General features: G+C 41.0%; 1 protein-coding gene across 2 annotated transcripts; it reads right to left on the bottom strand.

Annotated features, from left to right (window-relative positions):
* Positions 1-486: 486 nt before the first annotated feature.
* Positions 487-15,744, bottom strand: LOC125889250 (von Willebrand factor A domain-containing protein 5A-like). 2 transcript variants are annotated; one of them, XM_049577074.1, is made up of 21 exons: positions 15,340-15,744; positions 11,426-11,507; positions 10,811-11,013; positions 10,506-10,728; positions 9,299-9,474; positions 9,078-9,192; positions 8,799-8,947; positions 8,625-8,713; positions 8,389-8,533; positions 7,976-8,055; positions 7,757-7,871; positions 7,483-7,641; positions 7,191-7,294; positions 5,381-5,601; positions 4,919-4,978; positions 4,161-4,190; positions 3,566-3,631; positions 3,061-3,114; positions 1,218-1,375; positions 940-1,063; positions 487-831 (listed from the first exon to the last, which is right to left on the bottom strand). In XM_049577074.1, the coding sequence occupies exons 2-21, from the start codon at positions 11,469-11,471 to the stop codon at positions 752-754; spliced, it is 2,397 nt and encodes a 798-aa protein (XP_049433031.1). In that variant the 5' UTR covers positions 11,472-11,507; positions 15,340-15,744; the 3' UTR covers positions 487-751. The 2 variants fall into 2 exon arrangements, with proteins under 2 accessions (XP_049433031.1, XP_049433030.1); XM_049577073.1 differs by having other exon boundaries at positions 1,218-1,378; positions 15,340-15,743.
* Positions 15,745-17,579: the final 1,835 nt, after the last annotated feature.

A 17,579-nucleotide genomic window follows, 5' to 3' on the forward strand; every position in this document is an offset into this window, starting at 1 on the left:
ATCATGATGTTTTTTAAGAATTTCCCCTCAAAGTTAAGAGTAGATCCTGGGAAAGATAAAAGGTATTCACAAAGCACCTTAGACCTCAAAAGAGCTCCTAAGATGAAAAGCATTTTAGGAGCAAAGAGGAGGACTTTTAAGAGGCTGTAGAGTTTCTTATCAGAGAAGAAAATGGTGGAAACACAAAGAGGTCGGAGAAATGTTCTCCAAACACTGGATGACACCGAGTTAATGAAATGCCACAGATTAGACTGTGCAGGGATGATATTTGTGGTCGATCTCATCAGGAGTACACACACATTCTCTACATAATGCTAGGCAGTTCTTAAAATTGGTATCATGTGGTCAGACATGTATGCTGACAGCTCGAGGTGTGATGTGTAATTCAGTGTTGGTTTACAGTGTATGTGAACCTGGTGTCACACACTTTTTAATGCACAAAGAACGGAGCAGGTGTCAAGTCTAAAATGAAGCCAATAATGCTCATTTTGTTCAAAGCTCCAATTTTAATTTTCAGTTGTTTCAGACACAAATTTACATTCGTTTAAATTTACTTTATTTACTTTTACAATGAAAAACCAAATTTGTTCTGATTAAAAAGACCAATAAACGTATCAACAAGGAGAAATGCCAAATGAAAACAGAAAAGAATTGGATTTAACTGTTACTAGGTACATGGTGTGGTGCAGTGTTGATGAAGTGAATCTGCTTCAGGGTACCAATCCTAAAGAGAAACTCCTTCAGTGAAACTTCAGAGTCCCAGGGCGTCTTTCTTCACCGTGAAACCCAACAGAGTATTTCCAGCTTCCACACACTCTGTCACACATGGTGCTGGAAAAACAAACACACAAAACAAGTTAACAGCAGAGTGAATGTGAGCAAACAGCTGATTTTAATCAGCACACACTGTTAAAAACAACCGATTATTCTGGTTATTACCATTCTGAGCACGGAGCCATGACACAGCCTTCATGGCCAGAAGCTCCCACTCATCCTGAGCATCCATCTTGGAGCCATGAAGCCAGATCAGAGCCAGAATGGTGGCCCACACTTCCTGGTTCACCTAATTCACCAAATCAAAGATAAACAGATGCGTACTTCAACTTGATCACAGATATGGTCAAAGCTTTAATCTCCCTCCTCTGTCTGGTTACAAAGCATGTCATGAAATCTGTTTTAAAATAATTCCCCTTATGATTATTGTGTCAATAACTCACCGATGCAGGCTTTGGCTTTTCCACCTCCTTGCTGGTCTTTCCCAGTGCAGCAGCCAGAGCTGAATCCAGCTCCCAGCTGCCAGACGCCTTCTGGAGGGAGATCAACTGCAGCAAAGGGTCTCTGGGTGGCTGCTCAGGTGGAAATTCATCTGAGCAGCCTTCTGCACAGATAACATATTCTTGTCGGACTGTTGCACTGGTGACATTTTGAGCATTTGTTTACATCTTTGCCTTTTTGATGCTGATATGTAAAAACACTGCAGTCAAGAATATTTGAGTGAATTGCTTCGCTCAAACATGTGAGTCAGAAAGTGTCATGCTAAGCTGGAAAAATGTATTTTCAAAGTGTATTGTTGCTTCCAATGTGAAATTCAACTGTTTTGACCTTTTTTGATTATTATTGAAAATGCAATGTTACACATCCTAGTTTGTTTTCTCGTATAAGCATAAGCATGGTTCACAGTGTTAATGAAAAGACAGAATTAATTATATTCATAATTATCAAAGAACCAGATGGGAGGAAAAGTTGTGTGCTAACATGCACACAATGAGAATGTCAACATGCTGATGTTTAGCAAGTTTCATTTTTAGTAGTTTTAGCATCTCGGTGTAGCATTTTAGTATGCTAACCTTTGCTAATTAGCCATAAACCCAAGGCTGATGTTGTTGCCTTTACATGTACTCTGTTATTACACAAAGTATTGGACAAATTAAAAAGTTTGATCTGATGTGTGACCAAAGTATTTACAATTCTTTGTGAGGGAGACATGAATGTGTGTACCAAATTTTATGACAACCCACCCAACAGTTATGAGCAATGATCTTGAATAACCTCTGTGTTATTTAGGGACTGTTCTTTACTCATCAGAGGAGGGCGTGGCTGAGGTGTGACTTAGGTTTTTTTTGTTTGTTGCCTCTGCCAAGGAGGTTATGTTTTCACCGGCCTTGGTCTGTTTGTTTGTTTGCCTGCAAAATAACTCAAAAAGTTATGAACGGATTTTGATGAAATTTGCAGGAAAGGTGGATAATAGGACAAGGAACAGATGATACAATTTTGGTGGTGATCGGTGGAAGCAAAGTGGAAAAATAATAAATAAAGTCTATGGTCTGACAGCCTCAGCAGCAATAAGATGGTGACAGTACCTCCATCTGGTGGCCGGAAAGCACGTCTTGTTCTACTTGCTAAATAATGTTGTAATTCTAAAGTTGAAATTAATGTTCTGTGTTGGAAAAAAGAAAGTGAAAAATACAAAAAATAAACATATTATATTCTGTGTTGGTACAAAATAAAAACGAAATAAATACACCACAGTGTCTCCATGGTGAAGGCATAAACTAATAATGATAGTGATGCAAATAACCTAATTGTGATGCAGGCTGCAAAATCTGATGGAGAGGGGGAGGGAATATTAGCTGCTTGGCGGAGTTCTGCACTCTCTGAGTGCTTTTCTAGTTTGTTTGTTTTTTTTTTAATTTTGACCTGCCCCAAAGCTACAAATGTTCTTTGATCTTGAGCCTCTCTGAATGACCGAGAGAAAATGCTACCACTCGCAGAGCCCTGACCATAGCACATAACTCCTGCTGCCCCCTCAACCCACACTACTCCCTCCTCCCCTCTGGTCACAGATACAGACAATTACTCTGCAGAAAAACTAGCTTGTGGATGAGTTTTGTGCCCTCAGCCAATACAGCCTTAAATAGCCATGGCATACTGAGACAGAATTGTGTTGCATTGTGATATTCTTTTTGTTTCTACCCTGTTTCTCAGTTTTTGATGGTGTACAAACTATCTTGAAAACATTAAAGAATGAACCTGAATCTGTTACACTCCCATTTCACTTACCTTCCATTTCCAAATCATTGCTCAGCTGCTGTGGCATACTACAGACCATCATCTCTTAAGAGATTTAAAAAAGAAAAGAGTATGAGGTCAAGACACAAGAATGAGTAAACAAAAAATATCAAGTAAACTATTGATTTTGCTTTCATTACACACAGGAGCCAGAGTTCAATACAAATACAGTACAACTTGAAAAATAATTTAATTCTGTCTTCAAAAATATAATAATTACACATTGAATAATAAATATTATCAGTAATGAATATCTGAACACCACAACAGTCCTTTCTGAAGGTAATCAGGCTGTAACTACAACTAATAATCAAAATGAGCCCTCCCATATTTCAAGTTCAGATAACTCAAGCTAGCTGCATTTTAGACTTACTGAAAAACTATTCAAGGATTCTTAAGACAAATTGAGCCCATAACTAAAAAGTCTGACTGTGCATATACAGCCACTGTGTGATCTCGCTTAGCTGTCGCTCTGGACACTGCAGAGATGTCTTACCTGGTTTCACCATGACAGCTTTCTTCTTACCAGAGAAAAATGCTCGACTACGTGGGGCAGCACACTCTGTTAAGAGAGCAGAGAGTTATCACAGCCTGATATAGCTTCAGCCTTTGTGTTACACAACTCACTGACCAAAAAACATGATGATGATGATGATGATGATTATAAAAATACACACAAAAACCACATTTTGAAGAAATACATACCGTAGCACACAGCCCCTGTCACCCCAGTGGTAGAATCCTATTATTACTGAACCCATCCTCCTGTGCTGAGCCACCTGCTAATCACCATGCTCACTCTCACCAAAAGCAACAAGCTCCCGAAAGTCACCAACATATCTTCGAAAACCCAACCCATGCTACACCCTCCTCCCCTCTGTTCACAGATACAGACAATTACTCTGCAGAAAAACTCTCTTTGGGAGGCGTTTTGTGCCCTCAGCCATGACTGTCTTAAATACCCTGGGCACACTGTAACAGACCTGTGTTGTGCTGTTGTGATATTCTCTTTTGTTTATGCCCATTTTTGAGTCTTTGGTTGTGTACAGACTGGGGAATCATTTTTTTTCTATGGAAGATATTTTACTTACTCGGAGTAGGTCCCATATCACAGTTGATCGCTAAAGACATTAAAAAAAAAAAAAAAAAGAGTGTATGAGGTCAAGACACAAGAAACGTATTAAACAAAAATGTCAGTGAACTATTGGTTTCTACATTTATCACACACAAGAGCCACATTAGGCTTTTTGGTGAAGTATGTCAGTTCACTCCTCTCAGCAGTCTGCCCTGCACAGAGCTTCTCTCCAGACATTAAAAATACAGACGCAGTTGTTTGAGAATAAATCCACTGGCTGTGGTCATCCTTATGAAGCAAGATGCCACCCAGTGAAACTGTGCAGTATGTCTCTTTAATGTGGGATAATGACAGTTCTGGAACACAAAGCAATGCAAAAGGCTCTGCTGTTTGAGGGAGCTCTCAATAAATCTGAGCAGCACAAGGATTCTGTTTAGAGACCTGTGCAATTTTCTATGTTGTCTTTGCCCAGGACTGCCATAACAACTGCGACATACCATGGTAGATGTGGTTTGCTCAGTGTTGATCTATATACAGATACATGTTAAAACTCCATTTAGCAGGGCGTCGGTGGCTTAGTCCTAGAGCAGGCGCCCCATGTACAAGGCTGTTGCCGCAGCGGCCCGGGTTCAAATCCAGCCTATGGCCCCCTGCTGCATGCACCGACTATCGACTATCCTATCCATAAAGGCAAAATGCCCCCCCCCCTCGACTTTCCTATCTATGAAGGCAAAATACCCAAAAAAAGAAATTCCATTTAGCTTTTATACTTACACATTTTAGCACACCGCATCATAGACATCATAGGCATAGGCATACTATAGGCCATCATCACTTTGAGTTACAAAAGAAAAAAGAGCACGAGGTCAAGACATCAGAATTAGTAAGCAAAAATATCAACCAAGCTAAACTAGTGTCTGTGCTTTTTACAATAAGTCACAAGATGTGAATAATAATATTTCAAATATTCACATCTTTCAAAAGTTCAAAGTATCTCAAAGATGAAACACATAGACATGTCAACATGTGACCAGATACTGTGAGCAAAGAAAAAAATGCTAGCCCTCAAACCTAAATTAAACGTGAGTGTAACAGTGATACAGTGATTTATAAGTGATTGATGATTATCTTAATATCAAAACAGTTCACCATCATGCTTTCCTACATGCTGATTCCTGGTCAGCTATAGTGTCAAATGGTAACTTTTGATTTTTGATTTTTCTTGTAAACACTCACTTGGTGTTGGAACATTTCTGCGCACCAGAGGTCCCTGAATCGCCTCGCCATCGCCTTTGTTGACAGCAATGAAGGCAGTGAAGACACTACTCACTCCTGATTGGACACTGACCTCCACCACTTTCTTCTTCACTCCTTCACCTTGCTCTCCTGTGCACTCTTTCTCCTCCATCTCCAGGGAGCGAATCAGAGTCCGAGCAGCCAACCTGTGGACTGTTAATCTGCAGGCAGGAGAGAGGAGTCAACGTGTCTGCAAACACATTTGTAATAACCCTATCATTTTTTGTCATTCATCCATTGTCTATACAAGTTTATTCTGGTCAGGATCAGCAGGGAGAGAAAACAATAGCACCCAGAGGAAACTCACAGACACAAACTCTAAAGGCCTGAGCTACACAAAAAGCCTGTCAGCCAGGTGAGTGGTGGACACCCTTTGGGCCCTTTTTTAATCAACGAGGCGCAGCTACAAGCACAGAGTGGTAGTGGCGTCTGCTGTTTTGGTTCATGTATGTGCAGCAGAGGTGGTGATTATAAAAAACACTTCTAGCCAGTTACATCACTGTCTTCAGGTGATTTTAAATTATTGCACCTATACCAGCAGTCTAAATCAATTGAAAAAAAAATCAAGATCAATTCAACAATTCTCCTGTAGTGTCTGTCCTTTGACAGAACGATACATTTAAAGCCATTCTCCACATCACATGTGTGAGCCTCTGAGCAGACACTTAATGCCACCTATCAGGGAAATATTCTTTAATTAAAATGTTAATGTTTCTTATTCTTTTCTACTGTTTTATTTCATTTGATCTTAATAATTAAAGGGCCAGGGTGTAATACTTGGCATGGTTTATTGTCAAATCTGAATCTGAATATTCTACCCATTAATATGTTTATATAAGTGTATAATTGCTATAAAATAAAATTCGTTTGGTTTTCGTAGCCTTATAATTATGCTTTTATATATATACATATATATATAGCAAGGGCCTTGCTTTAGAGAGGTCGCCATCTTGCGTCACCATGTATGTACGGCAGCCCGAGCGGACAATCCAGCCAGCCAGAAAACGCGTTTCGCGTGTATAAATAAACCAACGAAGAAGACAGCGGAAGGAAGGAAGAAAGAGGAGGAAACAGCAGAGAGTGTTAGTAGTTCGTCGATAGAGAGTAGTGAAAAGTTTTTTTAGTTATAAAGTTTGCGAATGGACCACACTTACAACGCAACAGGAGAGAATAAACCTGAACCGTCATCTGCGAGGAAAAGAAGACGCAAAGAGGGGCAAAGAAAACGGGACAAGCGGTGGCAGAGAATAAACATCAACTCGACAAGTAGGGAGTGAGGAGAAGAGTTCGTAACGTTACATCATCTCCAGGTAGAGCAATTACTGTAAAACACTTGCAAAATTTTAGTCTTATGTCAAAGGCATAACAGCCAATAGGATAGCAGTAATGTTACTCCTGTGTACCCTGCTGATTGGATTCAGTACAGCTGCAGCCTATTTCAAATCACCTGTGCTGTGGACTGTGTAACAAACCTGATGAAGCCATGGGCAAAACGCGTTGTATTGTAGACTGATTAATAAAATAAGAAGCAATTCAGCCCTGTGTGCAGTGATTCCACTTTTGTTATCCTTGGAGGCCACCGTAACTTTGCCGACGGGAGGGGTGAGCACAGGCGAGTGAGTGAGCGCTGCAATCTAGAATCTAAATGCTATATGTCACTGTTTTCAAGTTTCCCTTTAAGTTAAACTTAACACTTGTAAGGTGAAGACCCAATGCATAACAGTGCTGCCTGACCAAAAGTCTGTTTTACCCAGTGTCCTCTGCAGGCGTGAGATTGAAGTGGAGCTGGTTCTGAGAGGGATGACCTGCCAGGCTGTACTTCACCGTCACACAGCCCTCTGCTGCCTCTGAACTCTGGGAAAGCATTACAGTATCAGAAAACGTGTTTATTACTTAGTACACATACACGATGGAAAAAATAAATAAATAAATAAATTTAAAACAAAAAAATAAATTTAAAAAATCAAATTCAATTCAAAATGATTTTAGTGGCATAAAAATAGATTGATACGTATTTCACTGTGAGATGATGCTGCTCTCACCTGTCCAGTCAGCTGGGCATAAATCAGTGACCTCTGACCCTGGAAAAGTGCTGTGATTGGTGGAGAGAGAGCAGTGACAGAGACTCCCTTTGGCACATCCCAGTTGACTGAGACGTCCACCACAGCTGGTTGCAGAGCAAATCGCAGCGACTGCATCACCTGATGAGTAAAAAACAGGTTTAAAAAGTTTTTATAAAATGTATTTACTAACATTTATAATCACTTCTTTTTTTATTTTTATTTAAAAAAGTACATAATGACTGTGATTTCCTACTTTAGGCTGCATCCTCTCTTTCCCTGTGATGAACTGAGCGTGACCTCCTCCTTCCTTGGCCAACCCGTTGATAAGAGCAGAGCTGGCCCCTTCCCCAATCCCGAAAGAGAAGCACCTACAATACAGGAGTTTTCTTTAAGTACATAGAGCATTATAACATGGGACATATACTCAGAGTTTTGTGGATGGTTGTTGGGTTTTGTGTTTTTGTATTTTCACCTGTGGGAACCTGAATTCTTCTTCACCAGACTGATGACTTCTTTGGTGTTCCACACCTCTCCGTCAGTAAAGACAAATAGCTACAGAGGAGAGTTTACATGTCACTCTAAGTTACATCACACCCACAAACATGAAGCATGTGTCATCCAACTCATTCTCTAAAAGCTATGTTAGATTGTTGTTACAGTAACACAAGTGGTTTTAAAGATAAAGTGTAAAGAACAAGGTGTGGTAAGAATGAATCTGAAACAAACAAACACACCTGCTAGTTCAGGATTGTACATGCAAAGTCAAAACACAGAATACAAGGAACTTCTGAATGAATGGTATGGTGTTGTTACCTTCAAGATATATTTGTACCACCTGTTTAATGTGTGTGTGTGTGTGTGTGTGTGTGTGTGTGTGTGTATTACTTGTCTAGGTTGATTGGGAATGCAGGGCTGGCTGTAAATATCTTTGAGGGGCCTCAGGATCTCTGTTCCTCCCAGGTTAGCCGTCATTTCCCCAACTTTCTTCAGAGCCTGTTCCATGGTCTCCTGGCTGTACTCCACACTCTTACTGCCACCAGTAAACAAAATATATGTACAAGCATTAACACCAAAGGCAGGAACAAATTTGTTGATCTGAGTGACATGACAGACAGGCTTACGGGAAGATGTGTTCATGGCTGGACCCGAAACTGTAGATGTTGAAATAGCAGCCCATTGGTAAGCTCTTCAACAGGAGCAGCAGAGTATCCTTCAGGGAAGAGAGAAAAGATAATAAAGGCTGCTGTGTGAGAGAGACACTGGATTTAATGATAGAAATAGCAAATGATGAATACCTTGGCACTCTTCATACGTTCTCCCTGCATACTGCCAGATCGATCCAATAAGAGCACAAACTCTCCACATGAGGCGACTGAAGACATCAAAGCCTGGGGGAACTCAGGGTACAGGCTCAGCATCACTACTGGATCACCCATCAGAGTGCCTGAAACACAACATATGTGACTCAGCTATATAAAAATAAAAATAATTACCTCTTATATTTAACACATCACATCACTTTGAAGGTAATAACTGTTTATTTGCAAAGTACCACTTCACTAATTTGCACTCACCAGGCTTGGCAGACGCCTGTCCTGCCTCCACCACAGCAGTGGGCTGGTGGGCATCTTTGTAATAAATCAGCAGTTCAACATCTCTGTCAAACTTGTGTCCTGCAGCCAACTTGACCTGCAGTTCACAAAACACACTCATAAATATAAATCAAGTCATATACATCTTGTTCTCAGTACTGAGGAACAATCACACACAGCAGACACATCAGCACTGTACCTACCATGGCCTGGGTTTGCTCTGTGTTGAGGTACTGCAGAGGATCCAGGGAACAGCTGGACTCTACTTTAGAGACTGGACGAGGAGAGGACACTCGGGCAGAGAAAGACAGACTGTAGGGCACCAGAGAGGCTGGGACAGAGGTCACCTTGACAATGGCAACTTCACTCCCTTCACTCCCTGTGAACAAGTGAGAAGCGCTGTTATCTGGAGTGCCTTGGTAGCTGAGTGGGTAAAGTTCATGACACATAACTGCAACGTTGAAGATTTGATTCTCGATGGAGGTCTTTGTTGCAGGTCGCCGGCAAACAATCAGTGAGACGGTACATGAAGGAACATACCTAACCTAAATAATAGTTACCAGCAAAACTAAAAACAACATTAAGGGTCTACAGCCATGCTAGCTGATCTGTCGTCAGCATGTCCAGGTACAGCAGTGCTGCTAAATGCTAAATGCTAAAGATAGCAAGTTCACAATGACAATGCTAACATGCTGGTGTTTAGCAGGTATACTGTTTACTATTTTAACCATCTTGGAGTCGTGTGTTGGTATACCACCTTTAACACATTGGCAACTGACATAAAGTACAGCTAAGGCTGATGGGGATGCAAGTATCTGGTCATCAACCAGTAAAATCTGACCTGCTGGTGGCGCTTGAAGAAAAGTTAGTGAATCAACAAAGATGCTCAGTTTCATATTGTTGGCAACATGGCTATCTGAACCAATCTGTGGAAGGCAATCCATCCAATAGTTTTAAAGACATTTCATGAAAAGCCAAAAATGCCAACTTGTTAGTGCCACTAAAGGAATCATCTGAGGGGGACATAAATGTCTGTTGAGATATTTCAGTCAACATCAAACCAACTGAATGAATGACATTTTATTTCCTTGAGCCATGCAGCTAGCAAGGCTATAAATATGAATATTCAGACCCTTATCTCCACTTCAGACAAAGGCCAAAGGATATTTGTATAGAAAAAAACACTAGGAGTCAGTGTGAGCACATCATTTCTACCTCAGCCCTCTTCAGAACTACCAAAGTCAACAGAAATGCATTAAATGTGTGACAGACTTTGTAAAAAGCAGCTCTTGAAGGGCAAGAGCTCTGTAGTCACAGGGTGTGTGACTGTTAGGATAAATGGACAGGCGTGGTGTGCACTAAGCTGAGGCTTAAGGGCCCCCTGATGAAGGTGTTGGCTGGTTTTCCTACCCTGAGGTTGGTAGCGAGGGTTGAGCACAGCAGGCAGACAAAACCTCAGCCCGTCATCAGCCTGCACAGCCAGCTCAGTGACGTACTCCAGCCTGATGGAGGCGCTCTCTCCTGGAGGCAGACTGCCCACACTCAGAGAGAATATATCTGGACTCTGCTCACTCTCCTCCAACAGGAAGGCCTGCTGACCGGAGCTCAGTGCATCATCATACTCCTCTCGAGCCTGGAGTACAGACGACAAATGTGAGCAACATTTACTGTGTTTTTAAGCTCCATTGTGACTTAGTCTTTGCTGTCCAGCTTACCTTCTGTTTCTCCTTCACCTCAGCTACAATCTCTTTTTGTCCAATCTTAGCACTGAAATGACAGACAGCAGCATCTCCAGGCAGAGGGAAGACAAAAACTGCCTCTATTGGTTTGTCCTCCTTGTTCTCATAGTTCAGAGTGGAGACCACTGTAGCCACATGGTCCCTCACCTCCACCTCCACCTCGATGCTCTTTAGAGGAACTGACAGAAAAACAGAAGGACACACAATGAACAAAGACTTTATGAAAACATTTTATTTATGCTTCTATCCTTCCCCTTTAGCATAAATGTGTCCACTGTATATTCAGTTTTAAATATTTGTATAAAAGCCCCTTCCTGGCACTGAGGCCTAAACGCACACTGTTGGAGGGACAAATACCAGCACACACAAGCCAACAAATCCAAACCCACAATCATATTTTGCACATGTACAGTAAGTGCTAAGAAAACTGTAAAAATACACACAAGAGAATACAGAAGCAGTGTTCCTCCAGTATTGTTCAAAGCTGTTTTTAGTTACGACAAGCCAGTGTGGTTGAACAGTCAATATAAGGAGAGGTGTGCAGGACAGTCCTCTGTGAGATTTTGTGGTTATAAAGAGAAGTCTCTGTACCTGGTTCCTTACTGGCTGTGAGCAGACCACAGCAGTTCACCATCATGCTTGTTCAACAGGTTTCACTGCTGAGGAAGTTGTGCTGTAGAAAGAAGGGTAAAGGTAAAATCAAACTTTCTAAAAAGGAACAGCAAAGCAACTATTGTACTTATTACACATACATTTAGACTTATCAGAGACTGTCTCCCATTTCATGCTGCAAACAGTTTCATGCATGTCATGTTTCTTCACATTTAAGTTACTGTGAAACCTCTTGGTCACAAGCAGCATCTACAACAACTAAGCCTTTGATGATGATATACAATTGAGCAATTAAACCTTGGACAGGAAACTGATAAGAGCACATCATTGGCATGTTCTTCAGAGGCGAAGGTTTGATCATTTCATTCATTTTGCTCATTTCAAACTCATCCATAAATGCCTACATAATCAGGCTCCTCAGGTGCTCAATGACCTTGTGTTTCCACTTAGAGCTTCTGGCTCAGCCAATGGGAGGTCTAAATCCTCATTTGGTGAAACAGCTTTTTCTGTCCATGAAATTTACATGTGGAATTCTTTACCTACAGAAACTGGATCCTGATTTCGATCACTTCAAACTCAAACTGAAACAGATTTTGAAGAGGAATCAGTTATGCAGCCATCACTAATTTGGTGCTCCCTATTCTATGGTGCTAATTATGTATTGCAGTTTGTGTCTTGTATGTTTCTGTTCATATCTTTATTGTTGTTTGTCCTTTGCACTGTTACGTGTTCTTGTTGCTCAGTCTTTTATATCTTAAGGCCCAGCTAGGGACGGGTATTGCAAATTAGCTGCTGTGGTGTGTGGCATTTATGTATGCTACATACTTGCCCCTATACAAATAAGCATTACATAAATGATATATAAATAAGTCTAATATGATTGTTCTCATATGAGTTATGCTTTCTAAGTTAGCCAGGCAGTGACACAGTGTGGTATGGGTGAGCTCAGTAGATGAGGAAGGCTATAAATATGACTATTCAGACTTACAGACAGAGCCCAATGCACATTTGTATGAATACACTGGGTGTGAGTAAAAAAAAGGAAATTGAAAACTTGCATATCATATGAGGTCTTCGGGGAGAGGTCTTGTCTGCTCCCAGAGGCTCTGGAACAGTCTGCCCGAGGAAGTGATCTCTTTTATGTCTCTTCTTAACACATACTTTTCTTGCAGAGCCTTTCCTGATTTTACTTGAGTTTTATGTTTGTTTAAACTGTCTTTTATTTCCTCAGTGTTTATACAGTAAAGTGTATTTATCAGTTCTTTAAAAAGTTGTTGTTTTCATGTCTTGTCTGTTTTAATTATTGACATGTTAAGCACTTTGTAACTGTTTGGAAAACACCGTGTAAATAAAGATCATTATAAATGTTCATGATAGCCTACCTAACAACCTGAAGGGATCTGGGGCCTCATTTATAAAAGAGTGCTTAGGATTCATACTAAGAGTTGACGTGTGCCCAAAAGCTGAAAATGGCGTGCCAAAAAATAATCAAAACCGTGCACACGCACACTTGCACGCAATGTTCTCTTTATAAATCACAGACCTCCTGGAGTTGTGCGCACCCAGATCCGCCTCATATTCCGCCCTCTGCACGCCCTAGTTCAACCATAAATGGTCATGCAAATCACCTCATGAATGCGATCTGCATTTAAATAAGCGGGCATGGGAGTGTTCTCTCGTTGTGAGTCACGGAGACAGGTGTGAGAAACAAACTAAAAAACGGCATTTCTCCAAGACTGAGGTAGAGACCCTTTAACAGGAGGTGGAGGACTGAAGAAAGATTTTATTTGGTGGCCAAAGCAGCTGGATCACTAATAAAAGAAAGCGAGAAAAGTGGCAACCCATCAGCGCTGATGTGTGATGCTGTCAGCTGTGTCTGTGGGACTGCATGGACAGTGACAGAAAAAAAAAAGTGGTCTGATCTAAAGGTAGACCAAATATTTCTATTCCTTTACCAACATGTAGTTAATGTGTTGCTTTTAAATTTGAGGATGTTTGACATTGATGTGCGACATAAAGAATCACATTTATTAAAGGTGGAGGCAAAAAGGAGTATGTGCCAGTGCCATCTTGCGCAATTACGCACAAGGGTCACCGCAGCATTTATGTGTTTGTGGCAATTAGTCTGATCAGACACCAGGCCTGAAATACAGCATGAACCAGTGGTATCCCGGTCCCAAAATACAACGTGTAATTTGAAATACAATTCAAAGATGAAAATGTAATAGGCGAACACGTTTCTTCATGCCGGTTTTGTCATGAACAGCACATGTCTAAGTAGGCCTGATGAAATGAGTGTAACGGTTGTGCTTAATGGCTGTATTTCGAGACATGATAAATGCACTGGAAATATTTAGCTAAATAAATAAATATATTCCTTGCAGTCGCGCCATCCTTTCCCCCTCCTGCGCTCACAGAGTGGACAATGAGACGTTAGAGGATGTGTGGATCTGTGTGGATTAAATACGTATTTAGAAAGAATTTCAATTCAGGATTTGAGTTGGATTTTACAGCGTTTTTATGAAACAATTATCACTCACTCCAAGTGCAAAATAAGGCTGCTGGATTTAATTTCAATGATAACGTGGATCTAAGATGGATATAGCATGACATTAAATTTGTGTGAGACATCAATAAAAATCTGACTCCACTACTCCACCTCGCCATCTGCGTCGCCACTTCCCAGTGTCTCCATAATGTGGGCAGGCATGACTCAGAGTTTGCTTACAGGTGCGCACATTCTCCCGCCAAGTTTATTTTTATAAATAGGTTCGTTCGAGATGAGCCAGTCCTGCGCAGAATCGATCTCCGGCGATCGGCGCACAATGCATGCCGATTAGTTTTGTGTCCGACTTCATCCCGACTTGCTCTGACGTATTACAAAAGTGGATGGCGATAAAACCGCGAGAGCGAGGCGGCCGCAGTTTTCAGAGCCAGGCGCTACAGTTGCTCTCCACTGACTGCACCGCCTGGCTCTCACCTGATCTAACAGCTCATTGGTTCAGATGCCGACTCAACAATATGACGTTTTAGATAAACTACTCATTTTTGTTGAATTTTAGAGATTAAGATTGTATTTGTCTGATCTGTAGGTTTATTCTGTGAACAGAAAACATGTTGTGTGAATGATGGTGAAAACAAACTGATATATGGGTCTGATCACTTTTTTAATGAACTGACATCATTCCAGACAGAATGTAAGTGTGTCTGTGACTTCAAGGACGGACTGAGGGCTGCTGGAAACTGTCGGGAAACTGTCCGACTTCACCGCAGCTTTTTGTCACCGCTGCGGCCGCCTGCTCTCGTCTACTTTTCAGGAGAGGCGCAGTTCATCTCGAACGAGCCTAATGACAACCTTTGCGTGGGAAGCCCCGTTTTGTGCATAAGCAAGCTTTTTAAATGAGGCCCCAGAAGTAGGGATTTATGGATAGGATTAAATAAATATGTACTTCTTCCCACTCCTTTTCGGAAATGTAAACCGAATTGCGAAATTGTCTTGAGAATCTTTTGTTTGCTTTTTTTTTCTTATGACATTTCTGTTTACATGTTCGAAATAAATAATAATCTAATCTAATCTGAGGATCTGCATTGTTTACATTGTTTTAACTTGTGGTTGTGTCTGTTTTAACTCCAGCTAGAAATTGCTGTGAGGGGAGAGTCTGCATGAAACTAAAAGACAGCGGGTGTAAATGGTGGACAACAAGAGGACCGGAGAAGAACCTCTATAGAGTCTTTAAAAATCAGCACACTGTTCACCTGGTGTATTGCGTAACACACTTAACACTTAGTTTAACATAAGCCTACACTATAACAGACATTCTGGCCTTTATACTAGTCTACTTTATATATTCAACTTATATTACAGTCATGACAACAACATATCAGGTGCCTACCTGTAAGAAGAAAGTGCACTCTGAGCAGGAAGGAGAGCCTGGAGAGGAATAATACACAAGGCTTCTGGTTGGAGATACGCAGTCAAACCTAAACCACGCCCACAAGTTACGGGTTAGGTTTTCCCGTCACTTGCCGGCCTGTTGCCTGTCACCTGTCCCACCCACTAACTGCTTACCACGGAATGCTGCTCAGCATGAGTCACGCGCACAGCTGTAGATGGCGTCATCAGATTTTTCACATTCAACAAGGAAACAAATACAAAGAAACGGCTCAATGTGTCGTTTTTTCGGGTTCTGTACGCTTTAAAAAATCAAAATGACTGCGCATTCTGTTGTTTTCGTCCTGAAATGTCCACTCCCATCAAAAAAGAAACCGCAACAAAAGTTGCTCAGTGACTTGCAGTGTCTCCGCTGTGCGCATGCGCAGTCTCATCTGCAGCCTGCACCTATCCTCGCGTGAACAAGATTTAAAGAAAAAAAGTTTATAAAGCATACTTAAAATTAAGTGCAAAGCTGATATCAGACTGTTATCCCTGTGCACTGCACATATTCTCTGTGCTGTGAACTTTGGTCCATCACCTGATCAGTATTTTTGCAGATCCTGCACAGAAATGTTCAGCTTTTTCACTCCAAGAGTCACTGTACACATTTATTAAAGCATTTTTATAGTATCTTTTTCATATTTTTGTTATGTTTTTGTTGTTTTCTCGGAATTATAATGATAATTATAAACTTTATTTTTATATCACCTTTCAAAAACACAAGAATAAAACAAATAACGTCATAAAATATCATCTAGTAAAAGATAAAATAAGGAAGGCCAAGTTAAAATCAAGACAATAAAAGGTCATTAAAATCAGTAAGATCTTATTTTAGCAATGTTTCTGAGGTGATAAAAGCATGATTGGACATGTTTAGTAAGATGTTCAAAACATAAATTTACCCTGAAAGACCAGGTTCTTGTTAAGATAAAAGTTATTCACAAAACATATTAGACCTCAAAAGAGTTCCTCAGGTGAAAAACTGTTAGGAGCAAGGAGGAGGATTTTAAAGAGGCTTTAGAGTTTTTTATCAGAGGAGAAAATGGTTGAAACACTAAGAGGTCGGAGAAATAGGCTATTCTCCAAACACTGGAATGAAATGCCACAGATTAGACTGTGCAGGGATGATATTTGTGGTCGATCTCATCAGGGGTACACACACATTCTCTACCTAATGCTATAACGCCAGAGATAAAATAATCACAACACCAAGGTATTTGGAAAACTGGAAAAATGCAACAGTGATGACTTTGATCTGTCTCAACCTTCCAACAGTAGCCATCACACAAACAATGAGAACACTTTTACAGTCAGAAGTTTATCTAATTTCCACTGGGTGTCCCCACCTTGCAGGCTCACAAAGGGTCGTGTCTGTGAATGAAATGAATGCATCACACCTAGTAACAGGTTCAACCACACCTTCTCACTAAGGTAAAAGTTTCTGTCACTTCCTTGTTCAAAGTTGCTCTGAGAACTTTACTGCATCACTTCTAAGCTATGAATCCTTAATAAAAAATTTGTAGGCTAAGTTAGGAGCTCTGAGAGTATTCTCAGAATGACATGCCCTGGCTTTTGCAGAACTTTGTCTTTATTTTTATTTCCTCTTCATATGTTCATTGTATGCACCAAACAAAGCCTCAGCGGTGCCCAGGAGGTGAACTGGCACTGGCAACTGATTGAGCCTTTTCAGTTCTTGCTCCTCGGCTTTGGAACAGCCACCCACTGGGCATCAGATCAGCTGACTCTGTTCATGTCTTTAAATCTCGTCTGAAAACGTACTTTTACAGATTGGCCTTTCCTGACAGTTGATAGACCTACTGTGTGTATGGGAGTGTATGTATGTATGCAGCCATCTGTATATGTATTCATGCTTGCAGGTGCACACCAATCAGCCAAAACATTAAAACCACTGACACTGACTGTTCCAGTGCATTGTTCAGCTGGGAAACCTTTGGCTCTGTACCACCTGACATGTCCCCCCCCCATGGCAACAGTACTCCCCAGTGGCAGTCAAATTCCCCAGATCCCAATCTGAATGAGCATCTGTGACACGTGCCATTACCCCACCTCACAACCCACTGGACTAAATGGATCTGCCACCAACAACAGTGTTTGAGTGGGTGGAACATGTCAGGTGGTATCCACATGAATGCCAGAACCAAAGGTTTACCAGCAGAACAATGCATTGGAACAAAATAA

This window comes from Epinephelus fuscoguttatus, linkage group LG5 (genome assembly GCF_011397635.1).
Source record: "Epinephelus fuscoguttatus linkage group LG5, E.fuscoguttatus.final_Chr_v1".
Lineage (NCBI taxonomy): Eukaryota > Metazoa > Chordata > Actinopteri > Perciformes > Serranidae > Epinephelus > Epinephelus fuscoguttatus.